General features: G+C 49.4%; 2 protein-coding genes across 4 annotated transcripts in view; one reads left to right on the top strand and one right to left on the bottom strand.

Annotated features, from left to right (window-relative positions):
- LOC137929023 (phosphatidylcholine:ceramide cholinephosphotransferase 2-like) overlaps positions 1-25,075 on the bottom strand; it is a 44,854-nt gene extending 19,779 nt beyond the window's left edge. Inside the window, exon 1 of one of the 2 annotated variants that reach the window (XM_068772049.1) lies at positions 24,746-25,075. In XM_068772049.1, the coding sequence (XP_068628150.1) occupies positions 24,746-24,827 (82 nt within the window). In that variant the 5' untranslated portion in view covers positions 24,828-25,075. Of the gene's footprint in view, positions 1-12,029; positions 12,153-24,745 lie in introns of those variants that run through there. The other variant, XM_068772050.1, reaches the window with a different exon arrangement.
- fat-spondin (extracellular matrix protein f-spondin) lies at positions 1,405-9,864 on the top strand. Of its 2 annotated transcripts, none has more exons than XM_068772048.1 (15): positions 1,405-1,707; positions 1,985-2,176; positions 2,431-2,683; positions 3,100-3,223; positions 3,318-3,472; positions 3,683-3,861; positions 4,055-4,185; positions 4,619-4,841; positions 4,921-5,092; positions 6,441-6,631; positions 6,827-7,081; positions 7,303-7,473; positions 8,716-8,817; positions 9,027-9,136; positions 9,691-9,864. In XM_068772048.1, the coding sequence occupies exons 2-15, from the start codon at positions 2,011-2,013 to the stop codon at positions 9,763-9,765; spliced, it is 2,307 nt and encodes a 768-aa protein (XP_068628149.1). In that variant the 5' UTR covers positions 1,405-1,707; positions 1,985-2,010; the 3' UTR covers positions 9,766-9,864. The 2 variants fall into 2 exon arrangements, with proteins under 2 accessions (XP_068628149.1, XP_068628147.1); XM_068772046.1 differs by having other exon boundaries at positions 1,406-1,707; positions 1,998-2,176.
- Positions 25,076-26,366: the final 1,291 nt, after the last annotated feature.

The raw sequence follows: 26,366 nt of genomic DNA, 5'->3' as shown, positions 1-26,366 counted from the left end.
CCTGACCAGTCCCGGGAAATCGTGTGGTTGCTTACCACCACCATCATGGGAGTACCGAGCTGCGGTGTCAAATCGGACCAGGCCTTTAGCCCACTACCCTTTTAATTAAAATATTTTTTTCTTCTGTTACCGTGTCCGCTGTTTCTTTTTAACTTCCCCACCTTGGGCAGGCTATAAATAAGGATTCGGTACACCATTGGTGACCTCTAGGTTAAGAAGGCAGTGAGGATCTCCGTTACTAACGCAGCCGGAGGTCTAGTGACTCTGTACTTTGGCAACAAGTTTTAAGATGGTGCAACTCGAGAACGCACGGCTCCCGCCTCTGTTCTGCGCGCGTTTACAAAGGTAGTCACAAGTAAACGCGGCGGAGGTTTCTGCTGAGCAGTGCTGGCCCTGCGGCAGAGGACTGCTACTTGCGGTCGTAGCTCGCAGGTTGCAATCTTACATAATTCACACTTTGTGCATTAATCATATAGAATTGCCGCTGATCACCAGTTTCAAGAGTGACTAGCAACGTCCTCTGCGTCTCATATTAAATTATATAATAGAGTACATATGCGGATGTAATTATATATATAAATATCTAAGGTAATTTGAAAATCAAAATCGGAAAAAATAAATCAAAAATCCTATCCGTCTACACTTCGGCACGGACGCAGCGCGGACGGCTCGGAGTAGAGAATCGGAATGAGGCACTTTTAAATTGTCTTGTTGATAACTACGGCTGCAACGTCTCTCTACTTTAATAGGCGAAAAGTTATTGTTATGAGCAGATGTTTAGTGGGCCCACGCGTGGGCAGAGAAACGCGCGTGGGGCGGGCACGCGCCGCCGGAAGCGCCACTTGCGCGCTCTGTCCGCGGCTCATTAGGCGAGGCGCGGCGGAAGGTGAGCACTATTTCGTCTTCTCTAAGGAATGTTGTCCGTGTTTCGTCTGCGCCGACGGCGGTCGTTTCCTCGCGGCCAAGTCCTGCAGTCGCTCGTTACAACGAACACCGGTAGTGTAGTCTGGTAGTTATGCAAGTGTTTGTTGCAGCGGCGGGGTCCCTTGTGTTGACGAGGTGTCGGTCCGCTCCTTAAATTCGATCTTATGTAGCGGACGTGACACAACTTGCAGTTAATTATGGTCATAAAAGTGAATTCATTTAGATCTGCAATTAAAAGCCGACGCCTCGCGGGGAACAGGTCACCGTCCGCTGACGTTTTACTGTAACATGTATAGTATTCTGGTATCGAAGAAAAAAGACGGCGGGAGACTGTTCGGGCAGTGCTAGGAACTGGTAGACAACGTACCGCCGCGCGGCGTCGCGTTGGCCGCAATTACAAATCAAATGTTTTAGTGAGCCGGCGCTATCGGTTGCGCAGCCAGCAGTGCGGGTCGCGCGCGTCTCCGCCGACCCCGCGATTAAGTTGTTTATCTCGAGCCAGCGGCTGCGCCCGCGCTGTCCTTTGTCGACATTGCTGCGCGAGAGTCCGACGACCTGCGCGCAAAGCAAAAGGAGCGGAAATATCCCAGGACGTTAGGGCAGTTGTGAATTGCGTGCTTTACGAAATTCCGGGAGCGGCTGCTTCTCGGAACGAGTGGGCGCTTGCGGCCGGCTGACACTTGACACTCGACCTTTGCGCCGTTATCTGGGCCCGCGGCCCGCGCCGCCCGGGCCGCCCGCGCCGCCCGCGCCGGACACACTCGGCGGTCGGGCTGTCGTTCGGTGAGTTGCTCTGCACGCATTTTGTTTTAATAATTAATTATTACGTAATTCCCTGCGCTGGTTACTGGGGTACAGCCAGCATGGAAGTGCTTTCTTGGACACAAAACAGACCAAATGATGTAGACACGGTGCTCCCAAACGATCGTCTACAAACATTAAGGGTAATTTTTTAACGACTCATTAGCGCGCCGCAGCGGCGGAAATGTTATCTGGAGCGACGAATATTTAGCTGAATTGCTGGACGAACCAAGTCTGGGATCATAATGTTGAAGTGCAGGCCCCGTTTGCAGTTGCAGCTCAAGAATGCGTGCGACGCTGGTGGTGTGGCTTGTGGCGCTTTCGGGCGCAGCGCTCGGTTGCGAGCTGACGCCCGGGCGCGGCGGCGCCGGCAAGTCTCCCGGAGACAATTTCTACCGGCTGCTGCTCAACGGGCAGGTGGAGCGCTACGCGCCGGGCAAGCGTTACGTCGGTGAGTGAAGCTGACGAGGTGAGGCTAAGCACGGCATGTGGCCGGCCCGCGTGGCAGATGAGTTCAAACGAACGTGGCCGCGCTGCCCGCTACCGGGGAACGATAAGCGCACGCGACGCCGCACGCGACCTGATTAACGATCAGCGACCCGTGCGGGATTTCGTTTTACGCACAAAACATTTTATTTGATAGCACTATGAATGAAGAATAAATTATACATGAAAGCGCAGCTCACACCTGTCCGAACTTTGCAGTGACGCTTGTGGGATCGCGCACACACGACGTGGTGCAGCAGTTCACGCGGTTCAAGCTAGTCCTCGACCCTCTGGACCCGGCCGTCGCCCGGACGCCTAGCAAGCAGGGACAATTCCAGCTTTTTGCAGACACCCTAACTAAGTTTGACGAGGAATGTGTAAACTCTGTGGTCGAAGCCGATGATCTTCCCAAGACCGAGATTCAGGTCATGTGGAAGGCGCCGCCGGCTGGTTCCGGATGCGTGCTTTTGAAGTAAGTGACTTTAACGGTCAAGTCATTTATTTATTACATATTTCATCAATAAGTTCTTAATTATTATTATTTTTCAATGAAGAAAAGGGATCATGATGAATATCTAAACTGTTTATTTGCAAAGACAATGGGTTATAAAGAGTTGATAGAGAAGAGACCGGCGAGTGTCTTCCCATGTCGGTGCGAAAGCGACGGAGCGGTGCCAAGGGGCCGTTTCTGATTTACTGGGAGATGACACCGTGTATCTCGTGCCTGCAGGTCACGAGAGCAGACGTGGCACTGGCGCAACTTGGTCGTTCGGTGCATGAACACGTGACCCGTTAGTTGTCGGGCGCGGGCGCCATGTCAAGTGATTAATGTCCTGGTGTCCGCTACATAAAGTGCGAACACGCTTATAAAGCGCGAGTGTCCGACAGGGCCATGGTGTACGAGAACGCGAGCCGCTGGTTCGCGGAGGACGGGCAGCTGAGCCGGCGCGTCTGCGAGGACACCGCGCTGGCCGCGCCCGATTGCTGCGCCTGTGACGACGCCAAGTACAAGGTGCCGCCGTCGCCGCCGCCGCCGCCGTCACAACCCGCCCACCTGGCTGCTTCGTGGCACTCGGCGTTAAGCGTTTCTTTTTGTTTTGGTGCAGATGGTATTCGAAGGGCTGTGGTCGCCGCAGACGCACCCGAAGGACTTCCCGGTGCAGGCGCTGTGGCTGACGCACTTCTCGGACGTCATCGGCGCCACGCACCCTAAGAACTTCTCTTTCTGGGGCGAGGGGCAGATCGCTACTGACGGATTTAGGTGGTTAATTTGTTTTGAGTTACAATCTTAACCCGGGCTCGACGCGTCAAAGCCTGACCTGATATTACTAATTGAGTTTATAACTAAGACGATAACATTTCTCTAGGCCTTGCCAACTGCTTGTACGATTGTGTAAAAATAACATTATTAGCCAATGAATTGAATAAGTCTTCCGAGCCGGTGAGTAATAAGCGTGGTTGGGTTGCGCAGGTCGCTGGCGGAGTGGGGTTCAGTGGGTCTGCTGGAGCGCGAGCTGCGGCAGCAGGGCCGCCTGCTGCGCTCCGTGGTTAAAGCGCAGGGACTGTGGCACCCGCGCGTCAACACCAACACCTCCGCGGTCTTTACAGTCGACCGGAGGCGGCATTACGTCTCGCTCGCCTCCATGTTCGGTGCGTGCAGCCTTGCCTACCTACCTTTGTCCACCTATGACATGTATTGTCGCGGCATAGTCCAATACACCGTTCGACCAGTACTGATACAGCGGCGAGTGCTGATCAGAAATCGCGGAACTGTGCAAACTGTGTCCAGGCTGTGTTCTTGGTGCATATTCTCTTTTTATAAAAACACCGTTTGTGCGCCCAGGTCCGTCGCCCGACTGGGTGGTGGGCGTGAACGGGCTGGAACTGTGCAACAAAGACTGCAGCTGGGCGGAGTCCAAGATCATCGACCTGTTCCCATACGACGCCGGCACCGACAACGGCATCTCCTACATGGTAACCCGCGTGCAGCTCTCTCTGCGTCGCCATACCGACGCAGTTTCTGCTGCTTATTATTCAATAGAATACAGAACATCAGCCTCTTTCACAAACAACTTAACTCTGTACTCGAAATGCCTTGCTTGAGCTAGATGTCGGCTCTGATTTCGTAAGCGATACGCATATGTGTGCGTTGTTTGTGCGTTGCTGCAGATGTGTATTCTGCGCAGTCCGGCGCCGCTGGAATACGTTCCAGTTTAAAGCAATATATTATTTCAACGAGACATTCCATCGAATGTTTCTGGGTATCCCGTAGTTCAGTGAAACATTTTATGTTTCAAAATATTCGCACAGTGTCACTGCTCGAAGGTGAAGGCTATGTGCTTTTACTTCTCTATGGATTTTTGTGTATCAGTTAATTTGAGAGGAAAGGTTGTTTCTATATTTGCAGTCAGCGAACGCGGAGACGGTCCCGCGGGAGAAGATGTACCGTATCACAACTATGTACCCGGAGGACCCGCGCGCTCCCTTCTACAACCCCGGCGCCACGGAGATGAAGCCCCTGGCGCGGCTGTACCTCACCCGCGACAAGCTCATCCCGCGCGCCTGCGACGAGGAGACCCTGCAGTCCATGGTCGTGGAGGAGGCGGAGAACACGCAGGCGGCAGACCGGCGTAAGGTTCACTCGGTTTGTTGGTCGAGTGGGAGCGCGTGCGCGGCGGCCGCCTCTCATGCGCTGACCGCGTGTTGCAGCGGAGTGCGGCGTGTCGGCGTGGGGCGCGTGGTCAGCGTGCTCGGTGACGTGCGGCAAGGGGCTGCGCATGCGCACGCGCGACTACCGCGCGCCGCAGAAGGCCGCCATGTTCTCCTGCGACCGACAGCTCGTCTCCAAGGAGATGTGCGTCGCCGACGTGCCCGAGTGCCCGTGAGTGTCGCCCCCGCTTGCGTGCCGCATTTGTAGCTTTTGCTACCGGCACATCCGTATGTTTTTTCATTTAAATCTACCTCCGCAGACATTGTATGTCCGGGCTCTTTTCAGGGAGAGACGGCGATTTAATTCATGTTTTACTTAGTATTTAAGATTTTTAATAGTCATCTTACGATCTACTATGTGGTCCTGGGTCTGCCGCCAGTCAATTTACGTAATAAGTTTTTTTCTCTTTTTTTATACTTTAATATTACACCTATTAATAGTATTATACTTTTTTTTCTCTCTCCATTTGTTTCTTTTTTATTATTTTCGTGTATTTTTAGATGTTTTATCTTTTTTAATGTATTGCAGTGGTTTATAAATGTTAACCTACATAACATGCCGGCGTTACAACTGGCACTTATTTTCTGGTATTTTGTCTCATGCTATGGCTGTGTGTGGCTTTAATGCATATTTTTGAGTTATGTACTAATATTGTCTCCATCGGCCGGCAGATGAAATAGCTTATCGCGTCGTCGGCGTCGTCTGTGTATTAGACACAAATGTGTATCGTGTGTGTGTGTGTGTGTTTGTTTCGTGGCCGCGACCTCTGCGCGCGACTCGTTTTCATGGCTTCGGAGCTTGGCAAGTTTTTGTTGCAAGTTGCTTGAGAGAGTCCGTACCAGGGAGGTGCATGAGTCTGTTTGTAAGTATCCTGTTCTTTGAGTTGGTGTCGCCGAAGCCGACAATCGATGGAATGGCGGTTGAACCGTTTCCGCGTGAGCAATTGCTTCGTCGGATTTTCTCGCGAGTGCGAAGAATAGCGATCTGGTGGCCCCGTTCTCAATGATGGCGCGGAGAGACGACTGGCTAAGCCGTTGTCATAGAGTGTTTTAGCTCCGGTCGCTTCTAGTCAAATATTGGGTTTCAGCTACAGCGTGAAATGTCGTTAAGATTGAATCGGAACAGACACGACACGCCGCGCAGCCCCCGCGACCCACAGTAGCCCTGCTGCCGCCTCCCTATTGTTTGTTCGCGTATCTGTCTTCTGTGATTGACGTGTGATTTTGGACTCTATTATAGGCATGCCCGTAATGATGTAGTGCGCAGTGCACTGGTATTGTTTGACCAGTGGAACCTTCGCAAGTCACGTGTAACGAGCGGATAGTTTCCAATTGTGTGCTTATTTAATTGACTGATACTGCTCTACACTGATGCAGCCAGCGCATCGTCTACTCTTGCGGTAGCTAATTTCTGTATCTTTTTGTGTATACGATGGTTATTTGTGGTGTTTCAAGAGCGGCGGACGAGAGGGGGCTGGCTGCTTTGGGCAAAATGCAATTGTAAAAATCGTTACCGCCAGGGAGCAAGCCGCTGCCGTAGACGATGAGGAATCCAACGCGACACCGATCGAGGACGTGAGCGGGGTGTGCAAGACGACGGAGTGGGGGCCGTGGAGCGAGTGCTCCGTCACTTGCGGCATCGGCGTCAGCACCAGGAGGCGCACCTTCCTCAACCACATGGGCTTCAAGAAGTGCCCACTCGTGTCCACAGGTATGCGACCGCGGCTTGCTCTGCACTCTCTACACTTTATTCAGTAAGGATTCCTGGAGCTGTAATGCTCGCGTACAAGCAGCGTGTACCACGCGTCAGGATATAACGGGTATCCAGTTCGTTAATGTGAAAGTGTCAAAGCGAGCGGCGCGACCGTTGCTTGGTTTGGCTAAGGGATGGTCTTGTCGGGTACAGAGGAGAACCGCAAGTGCATGGAGCCGCAATGCGCGGAGCAGGAGAGCGCCATCTCGGACCCCGCGTGCCCCGCCACCGAGTGGTCGGGCTGGTCGCCGTGCACCGCCACCTGCGGGCGCGGCGTGCGCTTCCGCACGCGCCTGCTGCTCGTGCCGCCCGAGCGCCAGCAGGACTGCTCGTCCCGGGTCGAGCTCATGCAGCAGCGGCCTTGCCAAGAGCGCGCCGACTGCACCATCGACATGCCCACCGCCAAACGTGAGTACACTCTTTTGTCGTACAAAGATTGTCAAATGCATTGAAGAATACCATCGCCCCAAAAACAGAAGTCGGCCAGCGCGCCGCGAAAACGTTCTTTCAAAAATTAAACTGAAAGTATTAGCACCCGCACGCCATGCACCCGGTGAACAGTTTCACAAGTAAATAAAAAGCTTTCCCGCGTGATTTGTAACTTGTTCTTTTACATTTGGAACGCGAAGGCATCTGTATGGAGCCGCCGGAGCAGGGCCCGTGCCGCGGGCTATACCAGCGCTGGGCGTTCGTGGCCATGAAAGGCATGTGCATCCCATTCAACTTCGGCGGCTGTCGCGGCAACCAGAACAACTTTATCACCCGCGAGGACTGCATGGACACCTGCAAGGTGCTGCTCGGTACGTGCGTTCGCTAGTGGAGCTATTGTTTTGGGTCGACCGCACCGCCGGGACGGTCCGGGCGCATGCGGACTGCGACGTCACTGGTTGGGGGGCGTTACATAATTATATTTTACATTATCATTATATTATTATATCTTACGTTTGACATAATTATATTTCCAAAGCCGCAGGTCTGCAGTGCAGTAAGCGACTCGGCACTAAAAGAGGCGTGAATGTCCGCGTACCTTATTTTTTACGTTCGTTTTAAAAATGATATTTTGTCGGTACGGCGCCATTCGCGAGTCCAAAATTCTAATCAGTGGTTGGAGGCGCTGCCAATTTTATGAAATTCGTGCAGCAGAATGTGATGGATCGCAGTCTCGTGCGCAGTTCAAGTGCGTGTGGACGAGGCCCACACAACAGCGCCGGGTGCTTGTGCAGAACGTTATGAACACTTTTCGATCCAATACGCAGGAGGAGCACCGGCTCCTCACATTCTACAAGATTTTGTTCAATGATATTTTTACTTGGAATCTTCCGCAATAGCAGTTAAAGGACGACCAATTCTTTTTTGGTCCTTCGAATTGAATCGACCGTTCTTAAAGTCCTTATGTCAGCGGAACAAAGTCGCTTTAGAAAGCGCCTTCAAAAGTAGGTGGAAGTCGATTAAATGATTCATTAGTTTTCGAGTTGGACTCGAAGTCGTAAAAATTCTTTGTACCAAAAAAATTTTCCCTACGCTGTTAATCTTTAATCACATAGTGTCGGTAAAGAACTGAAAGAAATGCGTAAAGGCAAGAAAAAACTTTTAAAATATCGAATAACCAAAATTAACGACGACCTAGCGGGCCGCGGGTTGCTCACGCAAAAGCCTTCCCGTCGGAGTTGTGAGCGGATTATTTGACAGACGCGCGTCAGCCAAGATCCGAGTAAGATCTTGTAATCCGTATAAATCCAGCCGCTGGTCTCACGCGTGACGTCACGCGTGTCGAGCTGTCCGATACAGAGTCCCTGTATACACACGTCTGTTACTTAAGCGACAACCGCAACACTTGCACTCTATGCCTCTACATCAAGAAACCGTATTTAGGAGGGAGCTGGCGGTGCTGGGGTGCAGCGATGCGGCTCAAGCCTAGCTGCACCCTCACACGTGGCTTGTTATGTGATCGTTGGTGTGTCGTATACACGTCGACGGCGAACCGCGTGCCGCTTGTAACAACTCGACAATTGTGAACAATACCGACGTGTGGTGCTGTGCAGGTGCAGGCGGCGCGGGCCCGGCGGCCGCTGCCCCCGCGGCCGACGGCGCCGCCCTCGTCACCGGCGCCAGCTCCAACGCCCCATTGCCACCGAGTTTAAATGGTAAATAGTTTTCTTTTTTGTAACTCAACACTCATAGCGGCCAGGCCGGTTGCATTTAAAAGCGACGAGAGGGAGGCAGCGGGCGACAGAGCGAAGTTTAATGTACATCTAGACGCGAGGCTTTGGGTTCAAGCTTTGCTTCTTTATCGCACGGAATACAACCAGCCAGCCGTTCCGCGGAGTGGACTTGCAAAAGTGACTTCTTTTAGGGCTGGCGGTGCCCGCGGTCCGCGAGTGTCAGCTGAGCGCCTGGAGCGACTGGAGCCGCTGCAGCGTCACCTGCGGCGTCGGCTACCAGGAGCGCACCAGGACCGTGCTCGTGAGTCCTTCGCGTACAAGTTTAATTTTTCAGTTTAAAATATCTTTGAAGCATGTTGAACTTGACCCACGCGCCGTTCGTGGCGTTGCGGCCGCTTCGTCTCCACGAGATCGATACGGGGCAGCGGGCGACGGCGGCGCGGCTGTTGTCACGGTGACGCCGTGACGACGACGGTGGCGCGACCGGCGCAGACCGCCGCCCGTGACGCGGCGCACTGGCGGGCACGAGCGACGGTGCCCGCTCCGTCTGCTCGGTCTGTCCGGTCTGTCCGGTCTGCCCGGTCTGCCCGGTCTGCGCGGTCAAGGTCTATACTTTGAAAGGATTGTGAACATTTCATATTATCCGAAGTCTAATGTAATCACCATTAATGTCGAAAATTATTCCTTCTCTCGATAGTCAATATTTATTTGAATCCAGTTGTCTGGCGTTGCGCTAATATCTATATAACAATGGGTATAATCGCTAACACGGAAAGTACTGGTGCGTTTACACTGTCACGTGCTGTGCGCCGGCGCACGCGGGTGACTTTTTTAATGACGAAGTTGCGTGCGCAGGTGCCGCCGGGCGCGGGCGCTGCACCGTGCTCGCCGCGCCTCAGCCGCCGGCGGCGCTGCTCGCGGCTCTGCTAGCGCGCAGGCTTCTCCTTCCTCTACACATCGGCGTGAACCCTCACACCCTGTTGTATCACTACTTATACACGATACTTAAATATATTGCATTTGGAGAATAGTTACCGCGAGCCATCACCAAAAGTCTTTCACTAATAACATGAAGTGTGGCCCCCGCGCGTTGGCTCGCGCCTGCGGGGCGCGGGGCGCGGGGCGTGCGGCACCCGCGTGCGTCGCCGGGGTGTGCTCGTCAATTATGATTACTTATCGGGACTTGTATCTTTTAGTTTCTAAATAAAAACATTTGCATTTTTCCTGGTTTTCACATTATTGATGTAACTTTCTGCCTATACTTTTAGAAATACCGCAAAAAATTAGCTGCTATGTTTGCGCCTACGAAGCGTTCTAGATCTGGTGCGGTGAAGGTAATCTATGATATATATCAAGAGAAAGATACTGTACAAAAATAAAAAGAGAATTGAAAAAATTATTGCCCCAACAAAACTCTGTTCCCAACAAAATAGGGGGTAAAAAAAATCTTTGTTATTAGCTACAAAAGTCCTGGAGATTTATTTACTTAGAATAAACTCTACGATGCATTCGAACCCGACGGGCCTGCGTGCGGCGTGCGGCGTGCACGCGCGTAGCACGAGAACCAATTCCTAAACTCTTATCGAGGCATTATGAGAGGTCGCAAAAGCGCGGGCTGCGGAAGGCAAGAGGACTTGCCACGCGACCAGTGTCCGTGACAAAGACGACAGGACGAGCAGGATCCGGACCCTCCCGCTGTAAAACCGGCAATCGCAGCGCAGGCCAGTGCTTGTCCCCTGTTAAGTAATCAAGGCTTGTAAATATACCTTGCCTGCCAACTGGTACACCCTGCAGCTTTAGAAAGTTTAAGTGGCGACTCTGCAAGCACGCCCTGCACACTCTGATGTGTAGCAAAGCCTCTTGCCTGCCGCAGCCCGCGCTTTTGCGACCGTCAAGGTGATTCTGATTAAGGACGCAGTTGTTGGTAATCATAGTTTTGTTTGTTGTCCACCTCATTAAACCTTTTGCGAACAACAACCGAAACCTTCGCTAACGAACCCGGGGACAACACTACGTTTTTAACGTATTAGTTAGCGGTTTATTTTTATACGTTTTAGACAGGCCCGGGGACTGTACGTACATATATTTTTATACATCGGTCGTCCTATCTACTCAGACTGACTGTAATGATACACATCAGTTTTATTTCATGAATGAGAATTGTTTAAATGTAATGGGGGCGCACAGGCGACAAATCTCCCGTCAATCAGAGGAAATCCACTCACTCCGCCCCCAACGCCGGAGGGAGCTGATGGATAGTGAGGGTATTGTGTAAATAAAACTTTGAAAGCGTCGTAGCTCATGTCGTGCGCTGCATCGAGCCAGCAGAGATACGCGGACGCGACCGTGCGACACGCGCAGCGGAGCTAGAGGCGGCATGCGCAGCCGAGCTGGAGGCGGCACGCTGCGCATGCGCTCGCGTCGTGAGCCGTCCGCAGCGTCCGAGTCTTTGCGATGAGTTGCTGTCAGAATATAAATGAGGAACGTTTTCTTCGCCGGCGTCGGAATCGTAAGCGGGCTTAAATTACCTAGGATGTGTACGTCGTAAACTTCGTGCGTTGCGGCGCGCGGGGGGAGGCGCGCGGGGGGGCGGCGACGCGTGTGCCGCGGGATTTTCCGCTGTAGTGGCAGCGAGGGGCGAGAGGAGGGGGGGGAGCGGTATATGCCCCCATGCGCTCTGATTGTTCTCTGATGCGCAATCAGTCATTCGTCTTTGTTACTCTAACCGATTCAAAAGCATCGGTCCGTCGAGAGCGCGCCTCGCGGCTCTTTAGGGATATTTGTATGTTGAAAGTTTATAGCTGAATGAAATGGGTTTGTCCATTGGATACACATCGTGCTGTATTATTTCGCGACTTGTATCGGAACTTTTAGTTGTTATTATAACGTAATTTTCGTTAAAACGAAAATAAAACACGTACTGAGCTTGCCCGGCTAAGAACTTGCGACATTAAGTCCGCAAGCCGACTAACTCCTTAGGAGATCGAAAACTGCACAACTCGGCAACTGCCGCCCGCAAACTTTCAGAGTTCGCGCAGTGAACGTCGACGCCCGACATCGCAATAAGCTGCGCCGTCGCAGTCCGCCGCCGCTGCCGGGCGCGAGCGCCGATCGGAGCTCACTTTTCATGTTCTATCTTTTTTACTGCCGTCTATTTCACGAACAATTTCAAGGTGCATCGCAAGCAGACTCACACATGTCAAGTCGTGGCCGAGGCGAAGAGTCAACAGAACGCAGGTAACACGGCTTTACACAGATCTCCGCCTGTGACGACAATGATCCCTTTCACGCATCCATCGAATAAGTGCACCGAGTACCTGAAACCAAAAAACGTATCTTTAAATAAAAAAGAAAGCCATAGACGCATGTAAACGAGCAGCGATCGATTTGCCCGCGATGTACGAGTATCTGCTTCCGCGTTGAGCGCGAGCCCGCCTGCACGCCGCTTCACATTTTTAACATTATGACCCACTCAGGATGATGTTCAGTGAATCGCGTGACGTGTGGCGTTAGAGCTTTGTTTGGTAGAAACTAGAATTTAGAATTGAGCTTGCCCGAGAGGCACTCTTCAACCTAAAGCTACGAGGGTGCCCAGCGCGCCCGGATTTAAGAAGTGTTCGCGACCGACTCGATCGGGTATTTCTTTCTTGCGATTCATCTCCGCGCCACTACTAAACAAAAATTTCCCAGCGACAGTAATTGAAAGGCGCTATCTATAAATGTAGCGAGGAATTATTTACAAGGTCAAGTCGCCCGTCGCCACTCCGTCGGCACAGCTAAAGCAACGGGCGACCTGAAAATTAAAAAGTTACGTAAAAAAAAAGGCAGATACAAGTTGGCGTGCAAGGCGCGGGCTCGCCGCTGACCTCGGTCACAGAAAATGGGTTTGCTCTTGAACTTTTCGTGTCGCACGGTGACGTCACCGGCATGTCGTCATCTCCCGTTTATAGACGCATCCGCAGTTACCGCAGACCGCACACCCAACCTGCGCAACGAGGACGGAGTCCTGTCTCGGTAGTGCTCCTCTGTGCCAGTGGAACTAATTGAGAGGCAGATTAAGACAGTGCGCCCGGGGCGTGTCACTCGCCGCTCCAGCGAGTTGTGTGTCGGTCAGCTGTCGGCGCCTCGGCCCGCGCTATAAACATTTTTGTCACAAAGTAGGCCATCGCAACCACTGTTAATGGGAAGCTATGAACGTGCACGCTTTTCTCCCCTCCCCTCTCCTCCGGAATCCTAGTCGTTGTGGTTGCGGGCTCAATGAGAATAGAGCACATCACACCACCCTGTGGGAGAAACTCTTTCTATTATCTGCAAGGAAAAACTTACACAATTCGATATCGTGAATTTCCACTCGGTGTTTTTTAAAAGCAAAAGCTTCAAATGGGCGTATGTGCAACTCATTATTATTGTTATACATACAACTCAAAATTAATGTTTTCCGAAATAGCAAATAATGTAATGATGATTTACTAAGAAAATTCGTTTCCAAAATTTGGATTACTACGTACTGAAATTAATTTACTATCACTTTGTATCTGTCGCCGCAAACTTTTCACTGCCAGGAGAACTTGGACTGTCGTGTTCCAATAGAAAAAGATAAAATGTAACATATTGCAAAATGAACACTTTATACAGGATGATTGCAAACAGATGTAAAAGTTCATGCTGACTAACGAGCAACACATTCCTTCGCCGCGTATGTGAAAAGAACACACACACTTGAATTTCAAAACAATGACTTATTGAAAATCCCAAGAACCTGTAAATTTTAGAGAGGAAATCAAGTCAGCGCCATTTGATCACCCAGAGGCGCCATCTATAAATTAATTAGAGACCTTTGTTGTGTTGTTAAACCGATTCTTGTGTTGTTGACTGATTTTTTAAGGAGACGAATCTTATTTGTAAGGAAAAACTGGGACAGGTTGTCGGCGCACCCGTCTATTGAACATTGTCACGTTAATGATATCATTGGACTGACTTTGAGCGCAGCGAGGCCAGATCGGCGCGGGAGTGCGCCAGTCGTTAATTAACCTCTAAATTAAAACGCCTCCGCGCCGCCGGAGCCTCGCGCGCCCGCGGGCTCGGAGCGGCGGCAGAGTCGGAATTTCAATTAAAATTCAATCACATATTTGAGAAGTTATGTCATTATTAAACGTGACGTTACTACAAGCAGCATTCGCCCGCGCACGCGCACGTCACGAGCTCGTGGAGCTGTCGCCGTGTAATTGATGAACCAGCCATCAACAATACTGACCAAACATCGAGATGGCGCCAACCCATCATACATTATGATCCCTTGAATTGTAATAAAATGCCTCTTGAGCGTAAATACGAGATGTTCCAACAGTGCTCAGGACTGAGCAGCTGGAAGCTATGATGTAACTTTTCCGACGGCACAGGGGGTCGCTGTGCGATGAATCATCGGCAGTCTGGCGCGCTACAACCACACCTTACCCTGATTTATCATCCATATTAATAATTTATTGGACCTTCCCCCCCGGCCAAACTGATAATTATTCTGCTCATTGAATGGTGTATTTGTTAATTTCTAATGCTCAGGGCTACGAGCGGCGGGCGGGCGCGGCGGGCGGGCGCGGCGCGCGTATGCGGGCCCACCCTTCGGTCAAGGTCGCCCCGCAGCGCGACGGAGCCCGCAATTTGTTACGGACGCGTTCACGCGCACAATCGTGTCTCAGTAGCAACAGACGCGTCACGTGTGCTCACTCCATAACCTGATATATAACAAAGTATAAGTTTTTCGCAAAGTTCTTTATGGCGGAACAACCTATAAGCGGCTTAGATCCTGACTACAGCCAAGATAAAAACACGTCATGTTGTACAATCGCGTTGGAATGTGGCTCTTATTCCTGAAGCAAGAGAACTCGTCATAGGCACCGCGGTGACAACAAAGCAACGCGCACAAACGCGGCCGCGCGCGCGTCGCCGCTGCCGCACCGTTCTTGTGCGTGTGCCAATGCAACGGCGCAGTGCGCGCGTGCAGGCGTCAAGCGGACAGTATTGTTGCCGCGTTATTGGACAGGTTTTACGAAGTCGAATGAATTGAATGACCAAATCTCTTGTGGAAACCTTTTCGAGTTTATTGGGCTGCAGGTTTCCTTTGCCTCGACGTCCCGCGCGAGCCCAGTTATTGGACAAATGTCGGGATGCACTCTTCTGTCTCAGGAATGTGCAGCTCTTCTAACGCGCGTGAATACGCGACCGCTTGCCTGCCGTCGATGTCTTGCGCGACGGTTATAGTTTTCAGAGACCACCTTAGTATTTGACAGTATCCTTAGAATTAATTGAGTATTTTAAGCATTTTCACATTAAGAGCTCTTTTGGTATCTAAAGTCGTGAGCCAGTTGTTTCCCCGCGCGTACGATCAATTTTTTCTTCGTGTTAGACTTTTTTATAATGCAAATAGTAAATCTTAAATGTTATGCCACCTATAAAATAACACAACAGAACCATTATTGATACGGAAACAGTTAATGTATCCTTAACTCACGTGTACCTAAATAAATAAATAAAAGTCGATTCTTCTGGCACATGGTCACCGAGGACACGCCCGATTCCATTCACTCGAAACTAGTTCCGCGGCCGCCACGTTTGCTGCGCTCATGTGCACAGAGCATGTAACGCATCGCCCGCGCGTATAGCTCGACATCGTTTTGTAGTGTCCGGGGGGAATGTTGAGTGATTCTAGTACCGTGTCGATTTTTTACTTCGTTATCTTACGGCGGGAAAAAAAGATATACTTTTTTAACTTTAATTCCTTGATCTTATATTATATCTCGTCACCGTGTCAAGTTGCTTTCATTTTTAATTTTAACAAGGAAAACATTCAGCGCTTAGTGTCGATTACGGGTTTGGAAACGAGTGGGCGAACGCACTCAGACGTGATGCGGTGCATTGCGCCGACGACACTGTTCACTGGCGACGATGTTGCTCTCACAGAGTTCCCATCGGTCGACGACGTTTTGGAATAGCTTCAGAATATTTTTCAGTAAATATTGTAACATTCGTCATAATCATCTAATTAAGTATATCTATAACAAAGTAAAATCTCCAGCACATAAACAAGGCCCGACCTCGGCGGTCAACCATTCGTGACTCCGCGCTGTAATTGCTAGGATCGTATCGACGGCCGGCTATGGCGATAATTGCGCGTGAGCACGCGGCGGCTCACTTCCGGCCACCGGGCGCTGCGCACGCGACGCTGACCATCACTTCTGTTTAACGGTTCCAAAATTTACAATTTCAGAGGCCGTAGATGTCGGTGGCTCTGATCATTATTCCTCAGTAAGAACGCACAACTCCGTTGCGCTTTTTATTAACTATATTTTATTTTTTTGTATTGATGCGCATTGTTGAAAGCTAATAAGCGTTGAAGTCGGCATCTGCACGCCAATTCACGTACACAGAGGAATAAATAAACAAAAGATTATTATAACAAGGCTAGCGATGGCCGCTGTGTGCGCTAAGTGGTCACGCATTGCGCGTTGCTCCGGCGGCCCGCTGCGCGGCCGTTCGTCTCGTGCGCGGAATGTAATCCAATATCGCTGTGTTCGCTGCGCAGCGGCAAGGACGACGCTCCGCGGGCCGCGCGCCGCGCCGGTGCCCGCACCCGTTTATATATAAACCGCTTTGTACTTACACCGGGTACGTACACGTTATTACGCGGCCAAATAACAAACGCATTGCGGAAGCAGCGGTGCCGGCTTCATGGCACGCCAGCCGCGGGTCGAGCGTTGGCGGTCGTGATAGGAGACAGAGGACACTTTGATTCAGAGAAACGCAATAAAAATTCGAGCGACATGTTTACTGGCGACAACTTATGGACACTAGGCTGGGGTTTTGATAACGCGTCGCTTTCACACAAGCGCCGTGTGGTATACGCATTATATATATATATATATATGTATATATATATATATATATATATATATATATACATACATATATATATATATATGTATGTATGTATTAATATAAACTATATATACGTTTATATAAATATATATATAAACAACACGCCCTCCTTTCTTCGAATGCAAAATAAATGTTTGAACAAATAAATCATGATCCGGAGCTCTCTGTTTGTTCTTAGTACACTCAAAAAGTATAGGTATAGCTTTCAGTAATGGTATTAATGGCCTTTCTTCTTATGACGGCAGAATAACACTCACTGCCGTGGAAGAATAACACACACTCTATGTTGCCGTGGCGCCTCTGAGACGGCGGCGGCTGTGTGCGTTGCGCACCCGTCACTATAGGTTAAGCCAGCCCCTGGTCGGCGCTCCGTGCCGGGGCTGAGCGGGACGTTGGCGATGCTATCGCACGCGAAAGGAATACATTGAACCGCACTCAGGAAGTACTCAGGCTCAAGCGATGACAAACGTCACTCGTATAGAGAAGTGAACGTGTTCGTTGCGGTGAACATAAATGTTCAGATATACTTAATGTTCGTGGCAAAAGAACAAGGCTTTTTATAACGATAGCTTATTTACGAAATGAGGTAATTTCACCAGGTCAGATTACTGGACTGATATCCCTTCGTGTTCCAATACGAAGATCGCGCACGTGGTTTCCAAAGCCAGCTAAAGGCAACGGGTTAAAGAAGTAGCGCCGTGACCGCCAGGCCCTGCCGTCGCTGCAGAAAATTTCCTTCGATGCGGCAAAACGGACAACAAAGACTAAGAGACTCGTGTCCGGGGACAATTAGATTGGCCCGTCACTCGCGCAGGTGCACGTGGACGTCTATAAAACATTTTGAGTTACATGTTAAAATTCAGGTGTTTTTGTATCACTGATAGCACTCCCGTCCTTAAAAGTACAGCCATAAGGTTCAGAAAGCGCTGCGCCGGCCGGAGCTGTTTACTCAGGTGTTTGATGTAAAATCATAATTCAATGCTAAGCAGGTCCGCGCGCATGCCGCCGGGGGGTGCAGCCGGGGGGTGCCGTCGCATGGATGTCGTCGCTGATGAGCATCGGCGCGGCGCACGTCTTCATTGTTGTAGTTAGATGTTACACTTCTTTAATAGCTGCAGACGCGAGGACATCTCTCAAGGAGAATTTCCAGATTTTGGGTTGATCTGTATTGATGCACGCCAGGTACCTAAACAATTTTCAACTCGTCGACAACGGGTTTTTGATGATATTATTTCCTTATGTATGACCAGCGCTACCGCATTTTGACTCAGAGTGAGCTTGTCTACAAGCGCAAAACGCAATGCGGGTATTCGAGTTTTTGGATCACATAGGCAGAAAAGACGGTGATAGCTTAGAAAACCTTTTGAACGCCGGAAAACCGCAGCCCTATGCTGTCGGCGAGACACGATACGATCGCTAGTGCCCTATTTTGTTAGGTGGAGAGAAATCTTATGAATATGTACAAGATAATGGGAATCCTTGGGAAGATACGCGGGGCGCCGGAAAGCTGAATCTCCCCCAACGCCCTGGTTGTGCCGCAACAACACGAGATTACTGGATTGGAATTGTCTCGGTGATTTCCAGCTGCTACGTATCTTCCTCACGTAAATAAAAACCACGGGGAGACCAGATGTACGAAGCTGAACATCAACTTTTAATGAGCGCAGCGCTTCAACCTGACTTGCTTGTTAGCTAGTGACGAAGCGGACGGTGTCCGGTGAAAGCAGAGCCGACCACAGTGCGGTGGTGCATGGGCTGCAGCAGCACACCACCCTGGGCAGCGCCGCTCCTGTAGTCACTGTTAAACATTAGACAGCGACTGGCAATATCACAAACAGCGCTTCGACAAACGGGTCCCAATTGCGCTTCTATTTGGTGGCAGATGCAGACGCTGCACGCGCAGCGAACAGAGTATCTCTCGCAAGGGACGTGCAACCTGCAAGGATAAGTCGAGAGCTATTTTCTATAAGTTATTGTTATTAGTGGTTCTCGGCCGCGTTCCCGATGCGTGATGCCCCCCGCGCTAAACCGCACAGACAGATTTAATGGCAGCCCTCCGATGCAGCGACCATAATGCGCCGCTCTCATTGTCAACGTGCGCTTCCGGAGTGCGGAAGAAAGCTAAGGCAGCGCGGGGCCACGAAACCGCGCTTGTTTTATTTCTTGACGTCGCTGATACGAAAAATTTATATTTGTTGCATATGTAATACCTAATCACTAAATATGCATCGTGACCATCACCTGGACACGTCCACAGTTCACGTCGCGGTCGCTCGTGGCCGGTCGGCCCGCGCGGCGCATGCGTCACGATCGTTGCTGCGCGGATTGCACGCACGACTCTGAGGAGCCGGCGCTTATTCCAGCCTGAGATCCTTAATCTGGTAAACTATGAGGCAGCGTGTATATCCTTCTTCCCTAACCTTAAATACTTCGCGTTTTATCGTCAACATTATTATGAGTATTATCGTTTTAATTCATTTATTACTTAATGATCCAGCGCCCTACTTTCTCTGTACATACGATCAAGGCTATCGACTCTAATGCTAATAAAACTTCGTGCTTTTTTGTTTGCATTGATAATTAAAAAATGAACAATACATCAAAATAAATTTTGTAGCTGCGACGTAGCCAACAGGAGTGAGATTGAGTTTAATTAAAACAAATTTCCAAGGAAATCTTACGGCTCATATTTCAAGACTAGCTTTTTTCCGATCCGTGTTTTTTCTAAAACGGTGTGAATTTTATTTGGTCTGAATATCCAGTGAATAATTAAATTTATGAACGAACACGCTCGACCGTTTCGTGGCCCAGCGCTGGGAAAGCCGGCTGTGCCGCACACGCCGCACGCCGCACGAACGCCGCGGGGCCAAATCGCCGATTTGGTGAAAGTATGCCGTCTTTTTGTGTAATGTGACTTAACATGTGCTCCGCGCTGCGGCACGAGCGGATACACGCTGCCTTATTGTATCATATCGCGAAGGCGGACGGAAGTCATTCACCGGAATATTACGTATGGGTTTAAATCAACCGTTTGTAGCAAAACAAAAAATGAAGTGAACGGAAGTTTACAATCTTTTTCTGCATCGGCTTGGCAATTCTGCTGGGCCGCAGCAACTTGGAGCCTAAAAAAATGTCTCGTCTTTATGTTAGAGAAAGCTATTGAAATCCACAGAGCTGTCCCAAGAATACAAAAAGGTGTCCCGTCACTCCCCGGCAGACTCTGTGCAACCAGTCCCGAGGCCGATGATGTCCGCGGCATCATGATGCAGCAATAAAGACAATCAAAGGCAGACATTGAGGACTTTACTGCTTTTTGAATGCCTTCACCTTAAATTGAATTTCCTGAACCAATAACAACATTAGCCGTGTCCATCGCCTACTTTTGATAGTTAGGTAAGGCTAGGCCGTTATACTTTCAAAGTATTAGCGGTGAGATATTATGTTGGAGTGCGGTCGGCGGCGCTGTCGGGGCGGCCGGGCCCGGCCAGGTCGTACGGCCGCGCCGCCGCCGCGACCCACTTGCGATCCGGGCCGAAAGTTCACGCGCCGTCCTTGCCCGAATTTCGGCGCGCGGCTGTAAAGAAGCCCTTCCCCATACCGAGTATACGTTTTGACGGAACGTCCAGTACAAATGTCAAAAAGTATTTTCTACTTTGTATTTGTGCTCTTTTATTTATTCCGATGTCCCCGAGCCAACTGCTGTGCAAACGCTTAGCTTGCACAGCTTTGTAACGCTGTGAGGGCGCTCACAAAAGAATCGCATTAACGCGGTGGACTTCTCATATATCTAAACGGATATGAACTAGTCAAGGTCAAATTTGATTGTAGTTTCCATCAATCCACCAATTGGACTATTTTTCTTAAGACCTACACAATGTATATATATATATATATATATATATATGTATATATATATATATGTATATATATATATATATATACTTATTATCTGCACCACTAGCAGGTCAAGTCTCCGATGCCGCCGCCATCAACACTAACCACTGTGCGGACACGTACCGTCTACTGTCCCGCCGAGCGGTCGGTGAGCGTCGTCATTCGTTCGAAAAGCACGGACTCGGGGGAGCTTCGGCGCCCTGAACCGCGGATCCCGTTTCGCATTAAAACAACCAATTGACATTTTTACTTTCGTTGAAATACTCAGTCGTTGACAGCGGAACGCAACGGTACCACCGCAATGTCACGCGGACACAGTCATCGATTGGGAGCAGGGCACAACGGCGCGCGAGCACATCCGGGTCCACGGCGTTTGAGCACCGACTATCCAAAAGGTTGCCAGCGCTGTTTCGCTTGCGCTTCTATACGTCTACTATCCAATGTCAACAACAAACAAGCGCTCTTTGCGCTAATTTGGTGAAAGAATTACATTTGACAATATAACACACCACACAACACGGCCCAGCGCTGGAGATATATGAGTCAGATAGTGCGGCTTTGGAGATTTGTGATGTGCTATGTACATTGCGTAGCGCAAGGCATTTGCCGTGCACGATGTACAAAGCGTCATCAGACAAACATTAGTAAGCGTCCTCTGTTCTTAAATTCCGCGCGTCTAGTTCGTTTCGTTCGGTGTCGATGTGTTTTTTCTTTGCCTCTATTTTTGGGGCCTCTCGTTCAACCCCTGTCATGGATGGAAAAGGTCTTTATTTACATTATTATTTTTTGAATAATTTTAATTAATTTTCATATTAGTCTTTCGCATTTTCCCCTAATTTCCTTTAAAATATCTTGCATTCCTTTCCATACTTCCCTTCTATACAACTACTTACCTTCTTCGCCTTCCTTCTACAGTTCTACAATTTTACGTTTCTTATTTGTTTATGTACGTTTGTGTCAAATGCCATCGTCATCATTTTGCTCCTAAGATGTTTACTGCTGGACATAGACCAGAGGCTTCTGAGATCCGCGTCCCGCGACCGTGACGCGATGACACGCGCCGCCGCAGGCCGCCGCCCACCGGCGTGCTGAACTGTGACCCGAGACGCTGCTCGCGAGCTCAATTGCTACAAGACAAACTGTTCTGCCAGCCTTGCGTTTAACTGACGGAGCAGCTCGACAACTCGGCTCGGCTTCCCACAGACGCGCGGGATGTTACTTATTTATGTGTATGCCCCATGTGTGCGTGTATGTATGATAAGTTTTTCACTAGACTAAAGTGACAAATAAACGAAAGACAATGTACACAGAGCTAGCGCCAAAAACAAAAGCGTCCTCGTTATACATTTCTCTAACCTGCTTCAATTTAGTAACTCCTTCATAGGCGCGCGCGCGTGTGTGTGTATTACATTTAACCTGTTTTTCATAAATACTTCACCATTAACCTGCTGTAAATTAAACAAGTTTATCCAACGAAAAATGATAAAAAATCCTTATACAACATAAAATATTGTGAAGAGACCGCTTGGGAAATAATTGCTCTAAAATAGTAGTGTAACCATGATTGTGAGTAATAAAAAACAACTCGACCGAGTGTTGCGGGGTTTAGTTTGGAATTTCCATAGATCTATCTTAAGCCCGGTGTTCATGAAATTGCGCTCTTCTCTTCATGATTCAAACTTGATTATGATTGTGATTTAAAGTGAAACATGACACGACTAAATGTATCACATACGATAAATAGTAACCTTTCTACCGTTACAAATAAAGCCCCGTGATCCTCGCTTTATCAGTTTTGCGATGGGCGCGACAGATGAGCGTTCCCACGGGATCGTTAGCGAATCTGTGCATGTGAACTCTTTCTGAGATGAGAAATGCCGCGCATCCGTTGGCTTTCACCTCCTATGGTGAAAATTGCTCTGCCAAAGCTTAGAGGCAAAAGGCAAGAACACAGTCTGACCGCATTGCCGCCAAAAGCGGAAAAGCGTTCGTCAACAGTACAGTCGTTGAAGAACACCATTTAATTTTTAAATCATGAACCTCCTATAGCAAGAAGACTTAGATGCGACTGCAGATTCTGATGAGAAACTGCTAGGGGCTTGACTCTGCCATCGTATGGACATCAGTGCCCGTGCAGCTGCGTGTCCGCGGCAGTATTGTGCCGCGTATTGGTGTCAATAGGTCTGAGTTCGAGTGGGGTAATCAGTAACGAGGACACGAGCGTCGAGTGCTGCTGCGCCTATTTTTAGTGAGGTCCAAAACCAGAGCAATGATTGCTTTAAGGAATTATTTTCATTGTCGTAAATAAACCGTGACCTGTTATAGTATAGGTTGCAGATTCAATTTCAGTATATAAAATCCACCGAAACCGCGCTATGCGAGAGAAGACCCGCGCCGTCACAGTGACAACGTGCCCGGGGAATCACAAACGAATGACATCATCACCACCATCAAAGAGGTCCCCGCAGTGAGCACCTGCCAATCGCCCAGTGTCCTGTCTAGTAATCTATTTGTCAGCGCTTTTGAGAGTTCGTCCGATCGCCGTCTTCTGCCTCGAGCCGAGAGAAACAATTTGCGTAGCTTTCTTCTAAAATATCGTTAAGTGGGTCACTTCCAACGCAATAATAATTCAAAGTACGGGTACTAAGTCACAACGAGTTCGCTGACCGGTGATGGTGCGTAACCAATGCCGTACGCCAGCAAGTCGTGGTCAGTGGTTTTACCGCGTTGACGTCATTCGCCGCTGCGGAATTCACTACGAGGAGCGTACACAGGGCGCTTATGGTTTTGTTGGTCGAAAGCGCGCTATGCGAGAGTGCAATTACAGTTTTACTGCACCCAGGACACAGTTCTCTTTCCCGTATCGAGCCGGTTTCAAAATACGAGCCAATGTTGGCCAGTCAGCTTGCACGGGCTGTTGACATCTTTCCAGAACAGCGCTTTTAGATCCGTGAAGCGACTGGGAACCAGGCGATGACGCCCGTGAGTGCTCTTTGCTGTCTCCATTTACTAGGAAATGACGTACTTCACGCCAGTAGGCTCAGTTTTAGATCAAAGGCTGTTTTGATGTAACCGTTACGGAATTTTGATGTTGCCGCTGAAAACAACGATGGTTAGATTCGATAGAAACTAAATGAGCAATTGTTTACGTTGGCCGTGCAGCCGCGGCTGAAACGAATCCGCGCGAGTGAAACGAATTCAGCGATAACACGAACTGTTCAATTATTTTTAAAATCATGACACTGTCGGTAGACCTGCGGCCGGAGAGGTGAATGGAAAAAAGTATCCATTCATCTGCACTCAAGGTCACATTACAACTGTCAACAAATTGAGACTGTGTGTGTGTGTGTGTATTACATATTCGTAAGAAATAATGCAGACTTACAGTCGCCATGGCTCATTTGTATGACAAGGTATATGTGAGGATTAATAAAGTTGTTAAAAACAAATCCAATGAAGGAAGGAACCGTCAGCTGATGAGCACTCTATTCGGGAACATTTAAACGTTACACTTGTGAAGTGGTAGTGATGGCAGCCCGCAACAGCAACCCTTCAAGTCGAGGTTCACCCGTTGACCTTCTCGCGTACTCTTGAATAGGAATGCTAAAGGCATGTTGCGTCTCAAAATGTCATCGGAGCACAGTGTTTCCAATACAATTACTGGACGAGACGGTTAGCGGGTCCTAGGTCGGGCATGAAAACCTCTGGACGAATTGTTTATGTCAGCTTAAATGAAAAAATCATTTGTTTGTAACTGTGCCGTCATATTCCTGCTGCCTTCCGCGTGAGGTATGGGTTGAGTGGATTTTATACATCTTTGCAATCCCAAGAGCTGTGGGTTTGTGAGTCGGAGCAATATTTGATAGTTGAAACTTGCGGCTTCTGTGCCTGAACTGCATTCATAACTAGTCCATGAAACACTTGAGCTCAGTGATCTCCGAATCCGGGAAAATAAAAAAATATAACGTTAGGAGTCGAAGGTTCTGAGGAAATCTTGGAGTCTACTTACTAAAGAGCTTTAAGCTAGGCGCCTTTAATTTGCAGAATCCGTAAATGCCAGAAAGAGAAACAAAAAGATGTTAACCTTTTGTGTTGAGCTGTGTGCGCAGGCGCACCATGTCCCTGGGGCGGGTGCGCGCGGGCGTGCGCCGGGGCGAGCGCGCCATGGCGGCCACGCGCTCACATCGCGCGCAAAGTTTGTTTACCAATACAAGTGCGCGCCCACGGACGTCGACGAGCACCGAGTCCTTCACTAATGTCTCAATCCGTTAGCAGACCTTCGAAAAGGATCGATACTTTGAAATGAAAGTAAAATAAATTTAATATTATGGAATGATTCCGCACACAATTCACAGCAGTTCGACAGCGATCGCGCTCGGTCGAAGGGAGTGTCGAGTCGTGGCACGAGCGCCGCGGACCGGGCGCGGCGCGGCACTGACGACGCGCCGCGCGCTGATAACGCGATAACGCACCTGTTGCGGCCGCCCGCGCCCGCGCCCGCACCCGCGCCCGCGTCCGAGCCCGAGCAGAGCTGACCCCTGACGCCGCCGATGCAATGATTTCATCGCGGAAGGTTGGGCAAATACACATCAACTTCACAAAGAAACGATTGCAATCGAATTTTGTTTACAGAATTAGTTATAGGTACAAAAGATTCCAAAGATTCAATGTAATAATTCAGTTACTGTCAATTAGACCCCGTCCGGAAATCATGGCCTGTGAAATAATAAAAATAGGATTTGTTTTGGTTCAGAGCTCGGACATTACCAATTTACTTACTATGCATATTGTACATTAAAGCTAATTGTTTTTCACTGACGGTCCCCGCAGACTGAACTGCCAGAAGATATCAATCGGTCGCATTCCAACAGAAAAAATAAATGAATGCAACTTACTTTTGCACCTATAGCCGTTGACCTTGTACACAGACAGTAAAAAATGTGAATAAACGTTGGGTGATATCACATGAGACGTCAGTCACAGCAGTTTTTATAAGTGGACGTCTGCGAAACAGATTACAGATAAATCTGATTATGATCTGATATTCTTTGCTCCACTCGGATGGAGATGTAACATCAATGTTCTAGGTCTCAACTTGATTGAAGTTTTTGTTCAGTTGGGCTTTTCTGTTATTATTTTCCTGATGCAATAATGGGAAATAATCCATCAGTTCACACGGATGCTATTGCAACTTGTATGCTATAAACACAACGAACTGTCCGACTTGTTGTCTATGACTATGTCCACAGAATTCGGTGCTAGCGGACCAGGTTGCGGCTGCGGGCGCGAGTGCGGACGAGGGCGCAGGGGCGCGCGGCCGCGGCGCCCTTGTGCGCTGCGCGAGCGATGCCGACGTCAATGTGAAATCGTTTGGGAACCCAGCGGTGAAGGCCACCTGCGCGAATTAAATACAATAAAGCCTAAATAGCCTCGCGCTTGCCGTTTAACTTTATTTGATTAGTTTATCGTATGTTACTACTCCTTCCCACCAAGGCCCCGCTGAATAAGAGGTCGCCGCCTCCAGCAGTGCGTCTCGGTGATAACGAGCCCCTGTCGAGCCGCATTCAAAACATCACCACCTCAAGAGCCGACAATCAATTCTGGCGCACATACAGAATACATTTTACTGGCGCTAACGTGATTTTGAAATAAACGTTGAATGTAGTTACGAAACTTGAAATCTATTTTAGTCTTTGTTGTTGACA

The sequence above is a fragment of the Battus philenor genome, unplaced genomic scaffold, assembly GCF_028537555.1.
Source record: "Battus philenor isolate CCGP_79_NKW_IND1 unplaced genomic scaffold, ilBatPhil1.0.hap1 SCAF_4, whole genome shotgun sequence".
NCBI classification, from domain to species: domain Eukaryota; kingdom Metazoa; phylum Arthropoda; class Insecta; order Lepidoptera; family Papilionidae; genus Battus; species Battus philenor.
Note: the sequence above shows the minus strand (reverse complement) of the source record. Positions and strands in the feature narration are given on the sequence as shown.

Coding starts and splice junctions, on each gene's coding strand:
- fat-spondin (XM_068772048.1), top strand. CDS start 2,011: ATGCGTGCGACGCTGGTGGTGTGGCTTGTGGCGCTTTCGGGCGCAGCG. Junction 5,093..6,440: donor GCCGACGTGCCCGAGTGCCC/GTGAGTGTCGCC, acceptor CGTTACCGCCAG/GGAGCAAGCCGCTGCCGTAG. Junction 9,137..9,690: donor AGCGCACCAGGACCGTGCTC/GTGAGTCCTTCG, acceptor TTGCGTGCGCAG/GTGCCGCCGGGCGCGGGCGC.